Source organism: Perognathus longimembris, chromosome 4, assembly GCF_023159225.1.
Source record: "Perognathus longimembris pacificus isolate PPM17 chromosome 4, ASM2315922v1, whole genome shotgun sequence".
NCBI lineage: Eukaryota > Metazoa > Chordata > Mammalia > Rodentia > Heteromyidae > Perognathus > Perognathus longimembris.
In genome coordinates this window covers 51,551,205-51,575,829 of record NC_063164.1, presented here as the reverse complement: position 1 = coordinate 51,575,829, position 24,625 = coordinate 51,551,205, and the positions used below count along the sequence as shown (strand labels likewise).

The window sequence follows — 24,625 nt, the reverse complement described above, 5'->3', positions numbered from 1 at the left end:
GAGAGAGGCCAGTAAGTACAGGGCAGGTTGTGGGCAGCAACAATACTGTCATATTATTTTTTGTTGGTCTTGGGGCTTAAACTGTAGGCCCGGGTGCTGTCCCTGAGCTCTTCAACTCAAGGCTTTTGCTCTACCACTTGAGCCACAGTGCCACTTCCAGTTTTCTGGTGGTTAATTGGAGATTAGAGTATCACGGACTTTCCAGTCCGGGCTGGCTTTGAACTGTGATCCTCAGATCTCATCCTCCTGAGGAGCTAGGATTACAGGGATTACAGGTGTGAGCCACTGGCACCTGGCAACGTAATATAATTGAGTAAAAGATTCGACACTGAATCACTGACCATGGGGTTTGTTTGCATCAGTGCCTTTTGTCATAATGAAAAATTCTGGGTTTGAGGACAAATACTCTTCTGAAGTTCAGGTTTCCATCGGGTTCTGGTAGAAGCTGAAATGTTATTTAAAACCTGTAGTTTTTAGGGATTCTACACATCCTCAGCCAGGGGGAGAGCCCAGGTTTCTGGCCACATGTCTAAGATAGACTTTGTACAATCCTTCCTCAAGTGCCACAGGCACTGACTTAGCCTGGGAACCTCCTTGTCAGAACCAATGTGCTAGGCTAAGAGTTGGCAAACTTCTGTTAAGATCTTGATGGCAAATCTTTTAGGTTTATGTCCCATATTCCTTGTCATACTAGTCAGCTCTACTTCAACAGCTGTGAATCAGCCATAAACAGTTGTGAGTGAGGATTGGTATAGGCATGGATATTTCAATTTTATACCGTTTAATGTGCCACAAGGTATTTTTTTCTCTTTCAATTACTTTCAACATCTATAAATGAAAAAAAAAAGCTGTAGGTTAGATGTATAAAATCCAGGAGTGTAGTTTGTTAACCCATGCTCTGAAGTTGTAACCTGTGAGTCTGAGGGTTGGGGAAGGTCTGGTTTTTGTTGTCTTTGGTAGTGCTGGGAATGATCTTAGGGCTTCATGCTTGCTAGGTAAGTACCCCACCACTTGAGCCAATCCCTTTTTTTAAAATACATTTTTATTATCAAACTGAATTACAGAGAGGTTACAGTTTCATACATTAGGCATTGGATACATTTCTTGTACTGTTACCTTGTTCCTCATTCCCCTCTCCCCCCTCCGGAGAGCCAATCCCTTTTTGCTTTAGTTAAGTTTCAGAGAAGGTCTCATGCTTTTTGCCAGGGCTGGTGACCTCAGACCATGATCCTCCTAAATATGCGTCACCCTAGCTGGAATTACAGGTGTAAACTACAACACTTAGTTTGTTAATTGTGGTGGGGTCTCTAATGTTTTGCTGAGACTAGCCTCAAGCCATAGACCTCCTTATCTCTGCCTCCTGAGTAGCTGGAATTACAGGCATGGGCCAGACCACCACACTTGGCCTATGTTGGTTTTTCATAACTATTGCTTTTGTTGTAATAGTAATGCAAATGAATGGATTTTAAAACCTAACAGTAGGGGAATATGGCCTTGTGGAAAGAGTGCTTGCCTTGCATACATGAAGCCCTGGGTTTGATTCCTCAGCACCACATATATAGAAAACAGCCAGAAGTGGCGCTGTGGCTCAAATGGCAGAGTGCTAGCCTTGAACAAAAAGAAGCTAGGGACAGTGCTCAGGGCCTGAGTCCAAGCCCCAGGACTGGCAAAAATAAATAAATAAACAAACAAAAAACCGTATAGAAGAAAATAAAATGAATCAGAAAGGCTCCTACCTCCTGTTGAAATCACATGCTCCACATGTAACCATTATTGATGAGTCTTAATTTCCAGAGGTTTTTATAAGCGAGTATAAACTTAAATAAGAATATAAGCTCTTTTTCTACTATTGCATATTGTTCAGCATTTTCTTTTAACAATACGTTCTGACCTCTTTCGCTGCCAATACATAGAGATGTCTTAGCTTATTCTTTCCAATGGCCCTAGAGTTTTCTATTGTATAGATGTACTCTAGTGTAATAGCAACCAGGCTACTGTTGACGTTTCCAATCCAAAAACATTTAGGTTGTTTCCCTTTTTTTTTTCTACTCAGTGTTTTGATGTGAATACATTTTTTTAATCCATCTTTCATTGTGTAACATCACAGGACAAAGTCTGAGGCGATATATTGACGAGTCAAAAGACATGTTCATTTAATATTTTGATAGCTATTTCTAAATTTCTGTTGTGGGTATTTTAGAACCCTATATTTGTTTTCTTTTGTGTTACACCTACATTGTTGCTATTAGGTCTTTATCTGCTTGAGAATTCATGGCATGAATTTTAGTACAATGCTTTGATGCACAGCAGTAATCCTAAGGAGCACAGAAGGGCAGTTGGCAATTGTCTGTGATTCTCTCTGTCTCTGTCTCTGTCTCTGTGTCTCTGTCTCTGTGTCTCTGTCTCTGTCTCTCTCTCTCTCTGTCTCTCTCTCTCTCCAGTCCTGAGGCTTGAATTTAGGGCCTGGGTACTGTCCTTGAGCTTTTTTGCTCAAGGCTAACATTCTACCACTTAAGTCACAGCTTCACTTCAGGCTTTTTTGGTAGTTAATTGGAGGTAAGAGTCTCATGGGCTTTCTTGCCCAGGCTGGCTTTGGACCTTGATTCTCAGATCTCAGCCTCCTGAGTAGCTAGGATTACAAGTGTGAGCCAACAGTGCTCAGCTTGTCTGTGATTCTCAAAAGAAAAACGCTTTACAGAGTAGAAAACCATGAAAACAATGTTTTACATTCTAGGGTTATCCTGGACATTGTTGCATAAATTAGCAACAGAATAGTTATTTTTACAGACCTGATGCTTCGCAGATGTTTCTATATGTTTGCTTCCCATTCGGTTAGAACTTTCCATTGTCAGATGTTTATGTAAACATGGTATTAGCTAATAAATATGCTGTGTTACTATTGTACTAGAACTCAGAATATTACTCATTTCCTTCCTATTTGGGGCTTCCTTTTTTTTGAGTCAATAAAGAATTAGATTAATGATTTAATAGATAACACTTTAGAGAGCAGCATTGTTAGTTTTTCTTTACTTTCAAACTTAAAATACATCTATTTCTCATATAGGTTGTCACAAAATTTTTCCTTCACTACTCAGTCGTATCTCCTTACACAAGCAGTCAAGCGGCCAACAAAGAAGAAATTTCTTTTTCCGGAGACAAAGAGCTATTTCACAGAATGTAGTTTTGCCTGCTACAGTTTCTTCAGCACATCCAGTCCCTAAGGTACTGTGTTACGCATTACCTGCTGCTTTTCACACCAAGATAAAGGTTGACTTTGGAAGTGATAAGATTTTGTTGTGTTTTGTTTGCCTTGGGCTTGAACTCAGAGCCTGAGTGCTATTCCTGAGCTTTTGTGCTCAAGGCTAGCACTCTGCCACTTGAACTACAGCTCCACTTCTAGCATTTTGGGTGGTTAATTGGAGATGAGTCTCACAGACTTTCCTTCCTGGGCTGGTTTTGAACCATGATCCTCAGATCTCGCCTCCTATGTAGTTAGGATTACAAGTGTAAGCCACCAGCACCTAGCTAATCAGATGATTTTGCACCTTTGATTGCTTGGCCATCTGAATCATAATTTTAAAACTTAATTTGTGATTTAAAATTATAATGTCACAAGTTTTAGTATCTTGAAGTTTTAGAATATTAATTCTACAAAATAAAGTTCTGAGCTTACAAACAACTGAAAATTTAAAGTTCTGTTGTAAATTTTTCTATTAAATGCTTAACATTTAACAGGTATTTGTAGTTTCTGACTTTTTAAGGGGAATTTGACTATAAAATTGGGATGGCACAGAGAGATACTTGAAACTAATACACTAGATTTTTTTTAGACCTGATCTTATACTTTCTGTGTTATTAATGCTCAGTGTCTGTCCTTTAGTGTAAGTTAAATAAAACACCTTGATTTTTTTAGTGATTGAACTCTGAGAGAGAAAATAAAAACTCTGCATTTTCCAAAATGCAATATAAAAGAGATGTGTGGGTCATTTTGGAAGAAGGAGAATAGCTTTAAATATATATATGTATATATATATATACATACATGTGTATATATGTATATACATATATTCATTCCACTTGATTTCTCCTAGTACATCTCAGAGAAGGCCTGACTAAGGCCTAATTAATCACAAAATTGGCATTATTCTTCCTTAGTAGAAAAGCAAAAAGAAATCTCTGCATAGGTGAAGGTGAGTTTTAGACATTTCAATGACATATCAGTAGTCCCTCTGGCTGCCTTGTAACCTCACCAGATCATGGAGCAGAATAAAGATAAGAACCTAGGCTGTTGAGAGAGACCAAGTGATGTGTAGACATTGGTGGGATGGCTGTTCCTCCGGTGCTAGGCAGGTCCATTACCTGAATGAGAAAAGCCTCTTTGAACAAGAAAATAAGATCCTAAAATCCAGCATAAAACTCTTTGCCAGAGTTGCGTGATGTTGTCATCGAATAGTGTGGTCCTTATCATTACTGCTATGTAGCCTTACTCTTCTGTGTTTTGTTCAACAGTACTTACGTAGAGTTGTTATAAATACCTTACTTACTAAGGGTGGTGCAAAACCAGTGTCTTCTGAATATTTCCAGTGGGTGTAAGGAAGTGCTAGAAGCTGGTCTATAAGAGTGATCATCAGGGTTGAATGTTTTGAAGGTTTGGGGTGGGTTTTTTTTTTTCCTATTTGGGGATGCTATTTGTTTGTTTTTGACAACCAATGGAAGCATCTTGGGTAATTTTTATGTGAGAGAAGAAAAAATGAATAGAAGGCTGTTTTGTTTTATCATCTAGCACTCAGTTGAAGTAGGGTTGCCAAGTATAAGGAAAGTGTCTGTGTGCGGCGCTTCCGTAGAGACAGTCTACATTTCACATATATTCATGGGAGAGGGTATTGGGAAACATATCTTGCATAAATTTTATCTTTGTGTTAAGAAAGTGCCTCTTAATTAACCATTTGGCCAATTGAAAACTCAGTGCTCCCTTTCTTCCATGATGATATGCTTCCAACAGGGTTGGGTGGAAGAAGAAAAGAAAACTACTATTTGTTTTGACCAGAAGTCTACTTCAGTCAAATTTGACTCAAAGCATAGTGAGGTTAACAGACCATCCAGAAGCAGCACTAACAGGCAATGTTAAGTTCAAAAGGGCAGGGGAAGGAACTGGGGGCAGCCTGGAGGGTCTGTTGTACTGGCTTTGGAGGTCGGTGCTCCGGCAGGAAGGGCAGAGCTCCATGAAGCAGGAGGCTGTGTCTGAAAAAATGATCCCATTGTCATGCTGTGGGTTCTGATCTTCATTTTCAATCCTTTTTCCACAAGCACATAAAGAAGCCAGACTATGTGACGACAGGCATTGTACCCGGCTGGGGAGACAGCATAGAAGTTAAGAATGAAGATCAGATTCAAGGGCTTCATCAGGCTTGTCAGCTGGCCCGTCATGTCCTCCTCCTGGCTGGGAAGAGTGTAAAGGTGGCGTCTTACCAACCTTCAGTGTGACTTTCATAAGAGGCAACAAACATTGCTCTTTTTCTCTTTCTCTTAAAGCTTCTTTGGGACACATCTAATTTGTTGGTTTTTTTTTTAATTTTAAAGATTAAAGCCTTAGGATGGGAGAAAAGGGTTTTTTTTAATTATTATTTTATATGTTTATCCAAGAGGTAACTTCAATATCCAAATTGAGTTTTAAGTAGCAGAATTCTACTTTCTGGGTTAAATCAGCCAATCCAAGTTGACCAATGGCAGACAGCTTTGACTCTTGCCCCTTGCCTGCCTATGGCTTCTGCTTTTATTCGTGAACTATTTCAGTGTGCCTGAACAGTTGGTTTACCTTGTATTTACCTCCTGTTTTGTAATAAGAGATCACACTAGATACACAAAGATATAGGTAATATGGCAATATGATTTACAACCATCCTATACATAATTTAGTTCTTTTATAATAATCTGAAACAAGATGCTATCTTAAAAGAAAATATAGACATACTTTTCAATAAGTGGGCAGAATTTAGGAAGAGACTTAAAAAAATGAAAGTCATTGCATTATAATATATACAATAAATTTGTTATAGCAGCATAACTAAGTACAATATGAATGTAAAATAACAGAAAATTATTGAATAAATAGCTTTTAATAAAAGATTTGATTTTTGTTTTAGAATTTTTTATAATTTATGCTTTATTTCATGGAGATATTTTTTATATACTTATAAAGTTTAGGTTCAGAGACTGTGGTTAGCTCGGTAGTAGAATACTTACCTACCATGTGTGGGCTCTGAGTTTGATCCCAGCACACACACACACACACACACACACACACACACTTAGGAGCAGTTGGTTACCCTATTGTAAGGCGGAACTTTTTTTAAAAACCACATTTATTTAGCAAAAAAGAAACCAAAATTAGTGAAAATCAAGTCTTTATGAAATGTAGCAGAATGAGTTTTTTAAATGATGTTCCATAATCTCCATGTCATTGCTGCAAACGCATGTGCTGTTTCACTGAGAGAAAAAGGTGTGGGTTGACCTACTTTTCAAGCCTTGCTTAAACTGAAGTTTCCTTTGAGTATTTATTTATATGTTTCCATTAGCCAGAACACTAACCAGGAAGAGGAAGGGATTGCTGAAGGACGTATTGCTGAAATCTTCAGGCTAAAAAGGAGTCATTTAATGACTCACAAAAGATTTAGAGGATCCTAGAGTTAAAAAAAAATGTTCTATTTCTTAATAGTGTATGCCTATATGAGCGTCAGAAAGCACAATTGAGAATGGTAACATTGGTCATGATTAATTACAATAGTATGCCATAAGCTCATCATAATGAATTTATACAATCTCACATGGAAGCACTATCATTATAGGCATAGTCAAAAAATATAGGGAATGTCTTCAACTGTCACTATACAATTTCTTTTATATTTTAGGTTGACATGACAACTGAAGAGATAGATGCTCTTGTTCATCAGGAAATCATCAGTCATAATGCCTATCCCTCACCTCTAGGCTACAGAGGCTTTCCAAAATCTGTTTGTACCTCTGTAAACAACGTGCTTTGTCATGGTATTCCTGACAGGTATTCATTTTTAGTAACATATTATTCCTTTGGAAAGTAAAACATAAAAGTAAGATCTATAGCATATGTTGAAAGATACTATAGTTCAGTTGAAATCCACCCACCAAGTTTTGAAGTCACTCATGATAAAACAAAGAAGGTTAAGTGTTTTGCTTCAAAATGAATGTAATGTGACTTTAATATTTGTGAAGCCACTATATGATCTACAAAAGTAGTTGTGTACTATCTCCTTTACCTTCTTTAGTTTTTGCAACCTAAGTGATAAAATCAATGTAGGCAGGTTGTTATTATCAGCTGTCATTATTCCTCTTTATAAATTTAAGCTAACTAGTAAGTGTTTCTCTCCCCCCCAACCCCCGCCACCCATACCTGAACTCAAACCCAAGGCCTTGCAAATGCTAAGAAGGTGCTCTGTACTGAGTTTAGCCTTAAGTACACCTTTTGAAAGAATGGTCACTTCTTAAACAATGTTGTTTTCATATCCTTCTTCTAAAATGTGGTATAACTTATATAAGATAACGGTCAGATACAGTTTCTCATTTACTTTTCCTTCACTCCAGATTATTGCAATTTATTGAGCTTGTTATAGTAATCATTGGGTATTTATTTTTATATTCCTTTTATTGAGATCTGCCTATTATCGTATCTGTCTATCACAGGTTTTTTTTGTTGTTGTTTATGTTTTAGTCGACCTCTTCAGGATGGAGATATTATCAACATTGATGTCACGGTGAGTAAATCATATAAAAAATAGTCTTTGATCAACTTCAGAATTGCTAGTAGCAACAGGAAGAAGTGGATTGAAAACGTGAACTGCACTGGTAAAAGTGCTGTTTACTTCCAGCCCCAGACGCAAGCAGCTGGTTTCCTTTTTTGTCTTTAACTCTGTGTTTATTCCAAGTAAACTCAGGCCTGACTTGAATTTAGGGCTGGAATCAGATGCACTGAGATCAATGTTGGCCTAAGTGAAATGTCAACCCAATCCTGCTATGTGTCATGTTTTTGAGAAGGTGTAATTGTTATTGATCCACTGTGTAGTTAATGCAGAGCGCCATAGCACTGGGCAGCTGGTGAAGCTAGATATGTATGAGATGAGCTAACACGAAGAAAGCCAGCATTTCTCCTTCACTCTGCCAAGATTGATCTTCCTCTTCCTGCTGATTTTGAGTGGGGCCTGTCATTATCTTACTCTGTCATTAGGGGCTACATTGGCCTGTGTGTCAGTCTATTTGGACAGCAACTCTTTTGCTAGCAGTGTTCCCTGGATTTATTAAAATCCCTGAAGGTAACATTGTGTTCCATTTCTGGTATAGAGAGTCTTGAGCTCAAAGCATACAAGCAGTGTTGTTTTCTCTCTAAACTCAAGTTTTCACCAAATAATTAATGGTTTTTCTTTGAAATAACAAGCCTAAGTAGTTTAACATAGGGAATTCCAATTATACAAGCTACACCCTTTTCTAATTTTTGTAGTCTTTCACTATTCTCAGTCTTGTGTTCATTGTATTATAATTTTTAATAGTACCTTTGGATTGTGGAGATTATAAGAAAATCTGTACATGTATGATGAAAATAAATATTTTAAATAAATAAAATATAAACATCAGTAAGAACTTTGTAATCAGTACCACTCAAGGAATGCAGTTTCTATGAATGAGGAATTATTTTTTAGTTTGTTTATATCCACACTATGTAACTTAGGTAAGAATGAGAAAGAGATAGAAATAACTATCCAGTAGTTGAATTCCTTCAGAATTTTAGCTGTTTAAATTAATTCAACCTTTTTTTTTCTCATATCAATTTGTACGAGGATATGGGCAAAAATTCTTCTATTGCTGGTATTATTTCCTATGTCATTTTGTCCCGTTTGGGATAAATGAACATTTGTCCTACTTAGCCTATTGATACCTTCCCAATCAGAATGATTTAAGGCTATTCATGAACTATGTTAGAAATAAAAATTTTCCTAATATGTTTTTAATTTATACCGAACCTGATTCTAAGGTTTTACATATATCATCTCCCCTAGTCATCTTCTAATAAAATATCGCAGCTTGAAAGAAATGGGCACAATCTTCTCAAAAAAAAGTATAAGCAATTTCATTTAAAAATTTTAAATTATTTTAATAGCTATTAAACTCATAAAGTGAAGAAATTTAGAGAACAAACAGGTCAGTACCCTAACAAATTACTTTTCTTTCTTTTGGCGGAAGCAGTACTGGGGCTTAAGTTCATGATCAAGCTGCTGTTCCTCAGCTTCATGTATCACTCAAGGCCAGCACCCTACCTCTTGAGCCACATCCCCACTTCCAGGTTCTTGGTGATTAATTATGGACTTTAATGGGATGACTTTGAACTTGATCCACAAATCTCAACCTCCTGAGTAGGGAGGATGATAAGCACGAGCCATTGGCACTTAGCTAACAAATTTAATTTCTTATGATTTTTTTGTTGCTGTTAGACATGGGGCTTGAACAGGGACTAGGTGCTGTCTCTGAACTTTTGTGCTCAAGGCTATCACTCTACCACTTTGAACCATAGCTCCACTTCCAGTTTCTGAGTAGTTTATTGGAGATAAGAGTCTCATAGATTTTTCTCTTTGAGGTAGCTTTGAACCATGATCCTCAAATCTCAGCCTCTGAGTGGCGAGGAGTGAGCCACTGGTGCCCAGCTGAAATACTTTTTTAATTTTTTTTGTCAGTCCTAGGGCTTGGACTCAGGGCCTGAGCACTGTCCCTGGCTTCTTTTTTGCTCAAGGCTAGCACTCTACCACTTGAGCCACAGCGCCACTTCTGGCCTTTTCTATTTATGTGGTACTGAGGAATCAAACCTAGGGTTTCATGTATGCAAGGCAAGCACTCTTGCCACTAGGCCATATTTCCAGCCCTGAAATACTTTTTTAACCAAAGACTTCTTTTTACCAAATCCTACACTTCTTGCAGAAAACAACTCATTACATTTCACTAATGTTTCTGTCTAGTATACATAATAAGAAAATGGATATTCTTCAAAGTTAATTTCTTTAAAGACAATGTGGTTCGCAGTAGTTGCTCAATAAATACTTATTAAATGAAAGACAAACAAGAATAGTTTGTGGAAATGAGCAGTAGTTACAAATGACTACCTCAGACTTTTAAAAGTAGAGTGCTGGGCTAGGGATATGGCCTAGTGGCAAGAGTGCTTGCCTTGTATACATAAAGCCCTGGGTTCAATTCCCCAGCACCACATGTATAGAAAACGGCCAGAAGTGGCACTGTGGCTCAGGTGGCAGAGTGCTAGCCTTGAGCAAAAGGAAGCCAGGCACAGTGCTCAGGCCCTGAGTCCAAGGCCCAGGACTGGCCAAAAAAAAAAAAAAAAAAAAGTAGAGTGCTGGCCAATGTGCAAAAGCAAGCATCAGATACCAAGTTTGAGTCTCAGTCTTGGGCAAAGAAAAAGCTTCCTTCATAGGTCTGGAGGCATGGTTCATTGGTAGAGCACCTGCCTAGCAAATACAAAGCCCTAAACCAGTGCCACAAAAGAAGGAAGGAAGGAACCCCCCTAAAGTGGTTACATAAACATTCAGTTAAAATTTTTCTGTAATAATGACTCCTAAGTTAGCAAACTTTATATTCTTGTATATAAAATCTAAAATCAAGCTTACACATTCCTGTATTGTAAAGGACTATAAATGGAATAATTGTATAAAACTGACCTCTATTGCAAGGAAATTAAGACAGTTCTATATAGTAGTGATAACACTTGATTAAAAGGCAATGATCTGTTATTTTAATTTGAGTCCACCTTCATATTCTTTCACCAGACAAGTTCCTTGTCTGTGCCTCAGTTACCTAACACAGTATAGGAAAGCATTGTTTAAAATGCAGACTAGTATACATATTTAAAACATTAATTTACTATTAAAACAGTTGGAAAGCTCAGATAAATATATTTTTAAATAATAGTTTCTGCATTCTGCTTTAGGAGAAAACTGTAAAAATAATTAGGACAAATTTATGCAAAAAGTAAATACCATGCTACATCCAAAGATTGGTAGTTCATCATTCCCTCTGCCTTCCATACTTATAGTGTTTCAGAATCATTGATTCTTTAAAATAATGAATCTGGTGTCTTTCAAGATACTATGGGAATTATGAATCACTGAAGACCAATAAAATCATATCTTATGTTCTGTTACATTTAAGCCTGTTTTGTTATGTATTGATTCTTTTAAAAATCCATCTAGAGTGGTTTTTTGTTAACATTCTGCTGTCTGGAATACCTGGAACACTTGATTAAGATTTCATTTCTAGGGCTGGGAAGGTTGCTTAGTGGTAGAGTGCTTGCCTAGCATGCATGAAGCTCTGGGTTTGATTCCTCAGTACCACATAAACAGAAAAAGCCAGACGTGGAGTATGGCTCAAGTTGTAGAGTGTTAGCCTTGAGCAAAAGAAGCTCAAGGACAGTGCCCAGGCCCTGAGTTTAAGTCCCAGGACTCACCAAAAAAAAGAAAATTCATTTCTAGATGTAGAATTTTTCTATATCATTTTCATTCCTACATTGAGCCACTTCAATTGTTACAACTAAATTATCCTACCATCCACTATAATACTGACATGTCATCTTATTTCTTCTTATCATTATATATCACTTCCAAATATAGAACTGGTAAGTGAAAAATCATGTAAATCCTCATGGTACTGAAGCTTTACTACATTAAATACTTAGTTTTCTAAATCTGCTGTGGTAACTGTAGGTCAATATACTGTGATCACTAATTTTTGTATATATAGTTTTGACTTCTTCAAAAACAAAATAAAGAATCAAGATGTTACAATAGTATTGCTAATCATATTGATGAAATAGCAATGCTAATCATGTATTTGCTTTTATATCCTTCAGTATTATTGAATAACTTCATCTTTTATATTTCTGTAAGGTTTCAGTATATATATATATTTGTAGGCAAATTAAAAATAATTCTGGAAATGTAAACACATGAATTTATTAAATACATACATGAACACCGTATACTTATAAGAGAGTAGGTTTTTAAGCATAGACATGTTTTAAATTTTCTGCCTGTGTTTAGGTCTATTATAACGGCTACCATGGAGATACCTCTGAGACATTTTTGGTGGGCAATGTGGATGAATGTGGTAAAAAGTTAGTAGAGGTTGCCAGGAGGTGTAGAGATGAAGCAATTGCAGCTTGCAGAGCTGGGGCCCCCTTCTCTGTAATTGGAAACACAATCAGGTAAGCCTTACACTGACAAGTAAAGGGAGGGTTGGCAAATGGTACAGAGGTTATTGGTGGCTTGGTATAAAGTTGATGACATGTTTTATGATTCAGAACCATCATTTCAGTCTGATATCAGTATGTGAACTGCCAGACTGCAATATTGTTCTGTGGGCTGAAGAAAAAAAAAAGAAAGAAAAAGGTCTTGAAAAAATGAATTATACAGGGTCAGCAGAGAAACTTATTGGAGCGGCAAGCAAAACTTCTGTGGCTGCTTTTATTTTAGCTTGACATATTGCTCTGTAACCTTTTTTTACTCAAAAACACACCAAATATGAAATAAAGTACCTGGGAAAGGACTGGAGCATCCCAACAGTTGGAGGGTACATATGAAAAGCTAAGTTTTATAAGAAAATGAAGTAAAACATGATACAGTTTTTATCTATGAAACAAAGATAAAAACTGTTAACTCAGGAAGCCTTACTTTAGGTTAGCGAATAGCCTAAAAGAATAGTCTTCTGTCTTTTTTTTTGTTGCCATTATTTATTTTCTACACAGTATCCTATGTTTGTTTTTTCAGTGTTTATATGTCTATTTTCTGAATTCAAGACTTTTCTTTATATTCTGTTACTTTTGTTCAGGCTTTTCTTTCCCTAAATGTTGTGAAGTTTCCATGTAGAATGTGTGTTTTCATTTAAAAGTAACACATTTTGTTAAAGATGATCACATCAGCACCCTTTCAAGTACTGTTCTCATTAATATGAACCTTTGAATACTTCCCATGTCTCCAAAGGATGGAGAGCCTAGTCACCTTGAAAAGATGCTGCCTCTTTCTGCATAAGCCTTCCAATACTTTAAGAAAAAGGCAGTAAAATATCAGTTAAATGTATTTATGGCTTTAAAAATATTGTAACAGTGTCTGAATCAAACTTTAGTAAAATCTCTTTGGGTTTTATCTGAGAAGCTTTTATTGAAGACTTTGAACAAAATTGTGTTTTTGACAGTTTTAAATTATAGGCTAACTAGCCTGGGAAAAAAGGATAGTGTCTCCCTGTTCTTTCATAGGAAATGTTGAATCAGACCCCTACTGGGAAAAGAAATTTAATGCATATCTCACTATCTTACTGTCCATGAATATAATAGAAATGAATTCAAAATGCAGTTTTATTTTTGCAAATGGGATGAGTCGATAGATGTACCTCATATTTTTGAACACCTAGGGTTCAACAAATTTACTGGTGGTGCTCTTGCATTTTAACAAAATTTATTCTTCAGTAGAAGGGGGCAGAGAACACTAGATTCTTATTCAAGCATTCTCTCGAGCTCTGCATTCATGGCTGTGTCTAAAGGGCATGTCAGCCTTTGATTCTCTCTGAGAGGTAATTATCCTTTTCCTGTCACGGAACAACAAATGATAGCTAACTACAGAGGCACATTTGCAGTAGTCACATTCATCAACTGCAGAAAAAAAATTCAATTTAATTGTGCAACACAGCTGCACATGGGCTTTTGAGCATTTCTGTTGTTCTCCCTGTCTCGCTATTCCTCCCTCCAGATCTATTTTTTAAACTTTTTTTCTGGTTATTTTTTCCCCTTTTTGTCTCTTCTTCCATTTTTACTCTCTGTACTTTCTTGTTAAAGTAATTTTCCTTTGTGGCTCTCATTCTTTTTTCCCCATTGAAGGCTATGAATGTAGAAAATTATCACAATTACTCATATAATTGAGCCTCTTTGTAGCAAGTGCAACTCCAGTAGCCTTTCTCCATCATGAAAATGGTTTCATTATAGGGTTTTTCATATTCTCTGACACCATCTACACAGAGGAACAGGCGTGCAGATGAGATGTACTAGGAACAGGCTAGATCAGTAAGGTCACAGTAGGAATAATTAGCTCTGCTATGGAAAGAGCATCTAGGCCTTTTACTGCTACATAAATGTACTGTCCGTGGCTTTTAGTCACAAAAAAAACTTACTAACAAATGGAGCTCCCGCCTACTACTTTGAAAAAAAGATTTGTATCAACACTACAATTTTCCATCATTAAGACTAATAACACAGAGCCTAGTATACATCAAGGGGAATAAAAAGAAAAATCTCACATTCAAGTGGTGGCTGGGTGCTGACCTTTGTTCCCTTTTTTTGTGTACGACTTAACTCTTTACAAAAAAGAGCCACACGCCACACCAACATGCAGGTGAACTCCAGCTAGTACTAGCAAAGCATAGCATTCAGTCGGAAAATCTGATAAATCTCCATGCAGGATAATGCATTTCATTACATATTCACTACATTAATTCTAGCTACATAAAAAAAGAAGACGAAGAAGAGTAGAATTGACAGTGACATTGGATTTTAGCTATCTGGATTCAAAGGTCAGTTTTTGCAGAATATGAATTTGCATGAACAAGCTCCTTTGAAAACCAGACCAGTCCCAACAACTGCACATACAAAACTACGTGGAAAATTATAGACAATGAACTTTTTTCTTTTGCCCTAATGCATTTCATTATCTAGATGGTGCATGTCAGCCGCTGATGAAGAAGCTAGCCCCGATTCTAACAAATGTTTCTTCTAATATGTTAAAGCAGTGTTTCTGGACATCTATTGTTTTTGCTGTTTCTGATTCAGGCAAGATCTTAAGGGTGTAAATAAACAAGTAATATATACCGTTGAGCCAAAAGGTGCTTCATATCTTTACAGACCACAGGTTTACAAACATCTTTCAACTTGGTCTTGTTTTATTTTAAGTAATTCGCCATCTTTGTGGAGTCTCTCTCTGCATTCTGAAAAGAACATTTGAGCTCCTTGTTTAATATTATGTTTACCCCAAACCTGGAGATTTCTGCAGGAAAATTTGAAATTCTCCTCTGAAACTTAAAGAGTAAGACACTGTCACCTAAAATAATTTTGTGCAGAGAGTTTCTCTGTGCCCTTTTGTTTTGTGAGTGATGCCTGGTGATGGCTAGGTCACAGAATTATCATACTCACTATCTCTCCACTTATTTTATAATACTTATAATTCTGTGTTTTTAAACTTAACTCTAGATTACATTATCTGTAGGTGTGAGAATATCATGAATGTGTAGATCCACGCCTCACAAATATATGACAGTTTAATGAAAAATAATTTAAACTTATAGTTGTAAATGTCATGATAAAAGTATCAATAAATGGTTTTTAATGTTTAATTCATAAGTATATGTTTTGATATTAATTTAGAACAATATAAGGCAGATTTAAAAAAATAATCTCTATTAGATTATGCACATTTAAACAATAAGTGGCTCAGGCAAAATAAGTCATTTTAATGTCATCTGTGATGGATTTTTCTTGACAGCTACTGTAAATTACAATTACACTGCTTCTCTCTGCACATGAAAGTAAGCATTGCAATAAATTATCTTTTATTTCAATCCATCATGTCTGCTTTTCAGAAACAGAAAACCACAAATAAAAGTTCAGCACCATTGTAAGAAAAATACAGTAATTTGTGATCCAGTTTGAAACAAAAAATGTAATACTCTTTTGGAAAACAGTTGTTGGCTTTCAAAAATACTACTAATTATATGTAAACATTCCTGTCATTACAGGGAATCCTTGATTTTATGCATTCCTTTATTCAGAGGCTACTAGTTAAGTGAAAAGTACACAAAATTAAAGCAAAATTCTGCAACTTATTAAGTGCCATTTAAGATCCTTGGTTAGAGATGTGACCCTTTGGTGATTAGTGTGGCTTATAGAATATATGTAAAAATGGCAGCAAAGCTATTTCCGCATGCATTTTCATATCTTTATCAGAGCATGTACTTAAACATAGTACTCCTCTGCCCTCTTGGGGAATGTATTTTTAGTCCAAATGTAGCTAAAATTATTAAGAAATTGTACTTACTAGACAACACTTTAAATGAGTTCAACTGCCTCATAAACTGAAGAAAATGGTGACAAAAATGATCAAAAAGAAATTTTTTCAACTATAAGCTATAAGTAAAACATGAACTGTAATAATACAGTGTGATTGAAAAGTAAGTTAATAAACTACCTTTATACATCTTCTTTATCTTCTCTTTTCCCCAGCATTCCATATGAAATGCTTCAAATCATAAGTGAATAGATAGATGTCTTAAAAGATTTGTAGTTAGAGAAAACCAGAACCAAAAAGCTTATTAGCTTATATCAGAGAAGTTCATGTCAGTAGATTTCAGCAAAGAAAGAGAAGGAAGATTTCATCCATGAAATGTTCAAGGCAAGAAAACCCGTGCTCAGAATTGGGTTGTGGGCCAGTAGTGGGCTCATGTTGGGGAGCAAGTGTGACTCTTCTTGGAAATTCCTGCCTGTATTGCTATTACTTCTTCTCCCACCAGAGCAGTGAGGAGGTAGATACACACTCCACCTCCCCATGCCACAATCAGGGTGACCAGCCCTTGCTTTCCTGTTAGAAGGGTAGAATTTACTACTACAAGTCACTTGGATAATCAATATGAAGTCCGATTTAAGCCCTACAGTCAAGCAAATAATCTTGTGCTCCCCATGTATGGTTGAAGGAACATGCTTTTAAATGGTAATTACACATATTAATAAGATTTGATCCCATTTAGTCCCACTAAGTGTATATTAAAAACCAACTCCCAATCCAAAGGGGATATACTCTGAAAATCAGTGTATTTTTAGCTTAAGGGAGTTAGCATTGAGCTGAGAACTCAACCAAGGAACTAAGGAAATTGTTCCTGTTCTTTTTCTCTTTTTACATGGCTGTGAAATCCTCTAACCTTTGAATCCATGACACATAGATTCTATGATACTCCTGTAGCCAGAAGTTCCAGCAGGACCCCAGGAGTAAATTGTTGTAGGAGAATGCACTCAGATATCTTTAGCCACCTAGTAATTGCACAGCTTCTTTTATAAAGAGGAATGAGAGGTATGATGGGGGGAGGGATTCCAAGGGTTTTCATAGTGGGCTTTCTTCCTCTCCTCTCATCGGAAATTAAAATGAAGATTGCCATTGTAACACACATTTAAGATGTAGCCGTGATGCCTGCCAATCACTTGGGTCCTTGGGGGGAGAAAAAAAAACACCCTAGATTTCTTTTTTTTAAGAAAAGAAAACAGAATAGTTTTTATTGAATGCTTTTTGAATCACTGAGGTTTGTTGAGGCTGAACTAACATAATTTATAGGTTTAGGGAGCACTTACTCTTTCAAGAAAAAACAAAACCAATCTAGACTATAATGGCTTACTTAATCATCTCTCCTCCACCCTCCATCCACACTCCATCCTCAGTTTCTATTCAGAACTAGTGTGGAACAAATAAAAACACCCTAGAAAAGATTTTATACCTCTTGCCCAAAGTGCAGATACCCACAGAAATAATAGTAAGTTAAAGTACAACTGAAGGAATAAAAACATGGATTTATTCCTGTCCTCAATAGCTTATCTATTCTGTCCTATCAGTTACATCAAAATTAAATCTCAATGAGAAACTGCCTATCTGCTGGGTACAGTGACATCCTTGTCTAAGTGAAAATATCTTACACATCTTAGGATTGTTAAAAATGTTTTTAAAAATTAAGCCAGGCATGGTGACACATGCCTGTGATCCCAGCAGGAGGATCACAAGTTCAAATTTGGGTTACAACCTGAGATTGTCTCAGAAACAAAAGTTTTTGTTTTGTTTTTTTAATGCATATAGCAATGAATGTCCACAAAGCTGCTGGCTAAAAAAGCTGCTAGGCTTAATGTTAAGCCTAGAATCTGTTGGAAACTACTTTGAGAGCTAAAAAATTGTTAGGCATTGCAATTGTAATCCTAACCATTCCATTGTTATGGGTAGAGATTAATGCCCTTCATCCATATGGAAATATAAATCATTAGTGATGTGTAGGGTATAAATCTAGTGCTCCCAAGAATAAATATATTACTCCAATTTCAACAAAAACGTTTCAGCCTTGGAGATGAGTATTTTAGGGTGGGATTCTATATGCTAGATTTTATTTCAACATTTACATGCAGAAATAACTAAAGAAGCATTAAGAACCAGGAATCAGTATTAGCATCTCATAAACATAGTGATTAAAAAGCATTCTTTATGAATTTTGTTAATGGGGTAGGTCTTGAGTAAAGCTCCAAAGCAATCAAAAGTTTTGGAATGTTTGAAGAATATTAAGGCGTGACACTGAGCAAGGTGCATAAGTTAACATGTTGGATTAAAACCCCTTTGTACAACTGAAGGTTGAAAAGGCGATATTAACAAAACAGACTTTATCTTTTGTTTTTATTTTGTCTATAAAATTATAACATTTGGAAATAGATCAGAAGAATCCATAGTAGAAAATAATATTTCTACATTGTAATTTTCTTCTCTGTTTAGTTCCCAAATTAGTAGTAATTGCCCCATAAGTTACCCATAAAACTCTAAAATAGCAAGTAGTTTTTATTGTCTGCATTATACACATATGTCTTAAATAAATACATATCATATGTCTATCTAATCTATGTTTTTATGTATACATATTCACTTCTTGTCTGAAAATAACCATGTTTGAATGCTGTCCTAAGGTAAGTGACTCAAACTACTGTTTGGTACATGGCTACTTAATTCATGTATCCAAAGGGAGTTGCTAATAATAAGCATTGGCAAAATTAAAATTGTTCCAGAATAAAGAGAATGTTAATGTTATCTGACTCTATATTTTCTTCTTTTTCAGAGAATATTTTAAAGTGACTTTATTTTTATCTTAGTATGCATTAAAAACATTGATTCAGGTAAACATCTTGTGATTACTTTTAAAGCCGCATCACTCATCAGAATGGTTTACAAGTCTGTCCTCATTTTGTGGGACATGGAATAGGATCTTACTTTCATGGAAATCCAGAAATTTGGCATCACGGTAAGGAAGTCCCTTTGGATACACAGTGTGTGTATAGTCTGTCTGTTTGGGAGTGTGCGGTAGCCACTAAATTTAAACCAACAGATTACTATGTTACTAGATTAGAGCCCAGCAGTTTCAATCCCCAAACAAGGTTTATTTTTGCATTCTGTCTTCTCCTGAAAGGTACACGACTGGGAGGCACAGGGAATACTTGCCTAGAAAAAGTTACTGAAAACCAGATGCCACTGTATCAGTGTCCCAGTAGCATGCACATATGACTGTTTCAGCCTTGTTTCGTTTTGTTGTGCAGAGCTGAGGACTGAACTCAGGGCCTTGCACTTGCTAGGCGACTGCTCTTCCACTCAGCTTAATCCCCAACCCATGCACATATGATTGTCTTCTGTTTTTCTGTCCTCTTTTCTAACAGCTGACTGTTGTGGTTAAATTTCATTGCATCCTACACAGCGTTGACAGCTGGTGTATTTAGCAGCATGTACTCTTCAGTGATTTCTACCTTCTGCCCACCCTGTGTTCCTCCCTAAGAACCTCCTGTTTTTCACTGTCTGGATGTGTATCTACAGAAAGCAGGAATGGCCCCTAAGGAGTGAGAGGATATGGGTTAAAGTAGGAACCACCTATATGGAGGATCTCCAAATGAGGTGTACATTCGGACAAGGACCAAGCACCAGGAATGGTGGCCCAGGCCCCGGGGCAGTCTTTCTAGGCCAACTACTACCTGGAAGGATAAAATCTCTTTAAGCCAAAGAGCACCATCTGAAGAAGCTCAAAAGCAGTGGAGATGGGAGAATGTAGAGGACTAAAGAGCCTTGTGCCCCCACCCGGTGCCAATGTCTGAAGTTAAGTTATTTGAGGATGGAGACCCTGCCTGTCTTTGCATTTCTCTTTGAGGTAGAGGTGAGGGCAAGGCTCAGGATCAACTGAGACCAGGGAACTAAGCAGGAGGTAGCCTGGGGAACATCAGAGGCAGAATAGAAGGTCTACAGGTGTGTGACATCCCCACACTATCCTTCCCAGGCCTTGGCCTGCTGCTAGGGAGTGGAAGACTTGGCCCAGAGCACTGGTCCTACAAACACTGAAGGTTGGGAGTCTTTTTCTAACCCTTGGGGATTAGCCAGTCATCTAGAAGCCTTTAGAAGAAAAGAAATGACCAAAGAATCTTAAGGCAGTCCATCTTCCCTAATTGTTACCTTTTTTCCCTCTTTGGTTCTTATCACAGCCCCCTATCTTTTTTGTTTTGCAGCAAATGACAATGATCTACCCATGGAGGAGGGCATGGTGTTCACTATAGGTAAAAACTGGGGCACCCTTTGGGGTTCTGGGGCTTCTGAGTGGAAACTTGTACTGACCTAAGCCTTCAGTACTGCAAAGGACTAATAAAGCCAATCAGCATAATGAAATAATTTGGATGTATAGTAAATCTGATTAAATAATATCCTCAAGCCCCATCTTCCTAAATCAGATACTTACGGACACATTTAGGAGACGGCAGCCATCCAACATCTAATTCTGTTACCAGAGTAATGTGGTGTTTGTTTTTTTGTTTGGTTTTGTTCTTTTCTTTTTTCATTAACACCCAGCAACTAGAGACTATTATGTCCCTCACTCCCTGTCAGCAAGTGGCATGTGCTCTCTGGGGGACAATTCCTGGCTGATCTGGTGATTGGTATCACCACCAAGTTCCAATCACTTAGGGCCATGAAGGCCTCCATATTTCTGACTGTGGGACTTAATGGAGAAGCAATTAGAGTAAAATAAGAAAATTGTTATTTGCTGATTAATGAACATTTTAAGCATGTTTTAAAAATTCAAATATTTTTAAAAACTGACTAGTATTTATAAGAGGGACTGATGTTTGGGTGGTTATTATCCACAGGGTCCTAATTAAGGCTTGATTAAAATGCCCTTCTGTCTCAAAAAAAATTATGAACTAGGCAACTTCATACATTTTTTAATGCTGCAGCATTTCCTCTTCCTACTGTTTAGCTTGTAGTATTCTATGTAAGCAGCATCAATTATCAAGCCCTTGCAAGATGACAACATGAACCTGTGGGTGAAACACTTGAAGGGAGGAGGGGAAATCTCTCTTTCTCTCTCTCTCTCTCTCTCTCTCTCTCTCTCTCTCGATGGGTCACTGCAGTAAGCATTTTCCTTCTTACAGAGCCAATCATCACCGAGGGATCCACGGAATTTAAAGTCCTGGAAGATGCGTGGACCGTGGTCTCCCTAGACAACCTAAGGTGTTTGTTCCTTGGCTGCTTTGGGAAGGGAAGGTGGTCGGACAGGACGCGGGATGCACAGAGCTCCCCTTGGCTGCCTTGCGCCCTGACCTCTGCCTTGGGTTTCAGGTCCGCCCAGTTCGAGCACACAGTTCTCATTACGTCGCAGGGCGCGAAGATCCTGACCAAACTGTCCCACGAGGCCTGAGAAGCCTCTCGAAGGTTGCGGAGGCTCCCTCCCACGCCCCCAAGTGCTGAAATCCAGCTGTAAAACTTTTAGAAACGACGGGAGCAGCACATCACCCTGTAGCCCAAGTCGTCGTATCCGGTAGTGACTTGGGGACAACTGGGTGGGCATGAGTAGCGCCCTGGGGGCTAAGCGAAGTGGGAAGCATGGCCCAAGAGGCACGATTGGGCCTTCCTTTGGGGGCCCAGGTGTTCCCGGAGTAGCAGTTTTCCCTTTTCCTTATCAGTAAAACATGAAGAAATAATAATAAAAATAACTTCTTAAACTCACTGTGGCTGCTTCCCTTGGGTCTGACACCCCTGCGGGGAGCGTGGGGTAGTTTGGGAGTCTCTGAACTTTTTACCCACGTGCACAGGCACTGAAAACCCCCAACTTGTTAGCTGAATATTTTCCGTCGATTTTTCCTCCTGGTAGGTGCCACCTGGGCCGGCCCTGAGCGCCCTTCCAAAGGCCACACGTGCTGTCACCCACCGCCCTTGGGTTTCTTTCCCCCTACATCAAAGTTTGCCACGAAAAGATTGACCGGCCAACAGACACATGGATGACAAATACTTTCCTGACCGCACACACTGGGCCCGGCCCTTCTGCAAGGTTGTGTTACTTTAGAAGCTAGACTTGGCCGGCTCCGCCGCTCTGCGGCAACATCCAACCCCACCCCCCACTCCAGGTTACTTGTAAGACCTTCCTCCTAGTCCCGACTCCCTCCAACACGCGGGCAGGCAGCACCCGGAATTCCAGCCCCAACCCACCACTCGCCCAGATGTGACTATCAGGTCGATCAGCGGGGCCCTCAGACCCTCAACTGACCTCTCCTGGACTATGTCTCTTGGAGCAGGCGCCCAGCGCTGTGCACAAGCAACAAAGATCAACGTATTTCAGAAACGCCAAAGATCCCAGAGAGGAGACGCGCTTGACACCAGGGCCAAGCCGCCCAAGCCGGACTGGAGCTGATTCAGAAACAGGAATCCACTTCCACCAAGTTTCCCAAGGCTTAGTCCTGCCCAGAGTGCCCTCTTCCTCCTCTGGCGCTAGTCCTCCCCGATCTGTTCACACCTGGCTAGAGGGTCGGGCGGGGCCTCTGGCGGGCTCCTGCCAAGGAAGTTTGTCCCTGGGTAGGGTCTTAGGAACAAGTTCAATAAGGGTGTCTCAGAAGTCAGCGAATGAGTACTAAGTCTTGTTTATACTAAAGTGGAGTACAGACAGACCATCAGCTAAATAGATCTCAGGCTCATGAGAGAAGTCAAGGACATGTGGACACCTGTAGTTGCCAAGACACATGGTCTGTGGGTCTCCAACAGGAGTTAGCTCATCTTTGTGACTCCGAAGTGGATTGAGCAACTGAGGACAATGAGCAGGCTCAGAAAAGAAATGAGTTGGAGTTCTTCCCTGAACTCAGGACTCTGCACGGTTCCCCAACCCTGCAGCTCATTTCTCCAGTACAGGAATGTAGAGTTTGGGACAAAAGTGATTCTGCTTTTAGCAAATCTGAGAGCTGGAAAAGATAAAGGAGAAATTGAGGTTTTACAAGACCCATGGATAAACTTTTAGGTTTTCTGGAGTTGGCTGTGTAAAGTCTGCTGCGAAGGAACAATTCGTTCCCTGGAGAGGAGCAGGGTCCAGCTGGCCCTGGAAGATGTTTGCCAGAGAATGACTTCACTTGTCTCCTACAACAATCGAATTGCAGCGATTAGTGCAGTATCTTCATCTGCAGATCCGTTTACTCCCAGCTTCCCTAAGGATAGTTTTCTTGGGACCACAGGATTTTACCAACTACTGGGGTAACATGTTGTGTGTATAGACAATTATTGTGAGGTAGAAGTAGTTATGGGAAAGGTATATAATCCTATTTATTAAACTGACTAATATGTGTATGTCTGTGTGCGTGCACATATATCTATTCAACACTGTCAGTGCTCAGCAGCTCTGTAGGAAACAAACTTGAATTTGAATGAACTTCGTTTAACATTCTTTGAAGTTGAGATTAGGAAACAGGTTTGTAAAAATACCTCCTTTAGTCTATGCCTCCTTTCCTGTCAGCTGAACTGAAAAAACTTAACTCAGAACCGCAGGAATTCTAGCCAAGCAGGGGTATGTTAATACCACCAGAGCCACCACTTGGTCCTAGGAAGATTCTAGTGAGCTCTACTTAGAATTGCAAACCTTCGAGAGCAATGGGAGAATTGCTTACTCTCATAGCTGGACCGGGTAACCGTCTAAGCAAAAGGGCATTTTAGACTAGATGTTGCCTTGCAGGGCGGGGTGATGGGAGGAATCGGCTCCGGGCTCACCGAGCGGACATCAAACTGCACATTGAAAAGCTAAGGCCAGGTTGCACGGACTGAACCGGAGGGCCTCGGCCCCGCGACGTCCTTACACCTGCTTCTTTCTCTGCGTTAAGCAATCGTGATGGGGCTCCCTCGTCTAAGCACAATTCAGTTCTACATTAAGACTGAAACCTGATCGGGATGAAATGCGTGCAGGACACTCTTTCCCTTGGATCCAACCAGGTCCCCTGCATCCCGAAAGTAATCAACCACCCCCCCCCCCCGCCCTTTGAAGACGTGAAAGGACAGGCACATAAGACACTCTGGTGACTTGGGGTCCTCTCCCTCTTCTTTCCCCATTCTGCGCTTGTCTGGGATCAAACGGCTCTGCACACAGCCTGGCCGTCGGGTTTCCTCATGCCTGATCCTGAGCTCCGAAAGACACTAGTCCCGCTTTCCCGGCCCCAACCTCTACCCTACACCCGCCGCAGCGATCACTTACGTGGGCAGGGCCCGAAAGGCGCGGGCGAGAGACCCCAGGCTCTGGCCGCATCCGAGCGGCTGTGCCGGGCGCACAGGTCAGCACTCCACTCCACACCCAAAACAGGCGCTAGGAAGGAGCAATTAAAGCCACAAGTGCAACCGGAAAATCGAGACGAGCCTAGCGGCTCCGAGAGTTGTTTAGCCGCGGAGTCATTAGTTGGTTGTTGCTACAAAGCCTCATCGTGTGGCTCGGTGATTAA

At 39.0% G+C, this 24,625-nt stretch overlaps 1 protein-coding gene across 3 annotated transcripts in view; it reads left to right on the top strand.

Annotated features, from left to right (window-relative positions):
• The window catches only part of Metap1d (methionyl aminopeptidase type 1D, mitochondrial), a 75,413-nt gene extending 53,549 nt beyond the window's left edge, over positions 1–21,864 (top strand). For 2 of the 3 annotated variants that reach the window (XM_048345244.1, XM_048345245.1), the window contains exons 2-10: positions 3,065–3,222; positions 5,308–5,457; positions 6,909–7,057; positions 7,745–7,787; positions 12,123–12,286; positions 19,055–19,152; positions 20,396–20,443; positions 21,314–21,392; positions 21,501–21,864. In XM_048345244.1, coding sequence (XP_048201201.1) covers positions 6,915–7,057; positions 7,745–7,787; positions 12,123–12,286; positions 19,055–19,152; positions 20,396–20,443; positions 21,314–21,392; positions 21,501–21,579 — 654 coding nt within the window. In that variant the 5' untranslated portion in view covers positions 3,065–3,222; positions 5,308–5,457; positions 6,909–6,914 and the 3' untranslated portion in view covers positions 21,580–21,864. The remainder of the gene's footprint in view (positions 1–3,064; positions 3,223–5,307; positions 5,458–6,908; positions 7,058–7,744; positions 7,788–12,122; positions 12,287–19,054; positions 19,153–20,395; positions 20,444–21,313; positions 21,393–21,500) is intronic. The other variant, XM_048345243.1, reaches the window with a different exon arrangement.
• Positions 21,865–24,625: the final 2,761 nt, after the last annotated feature.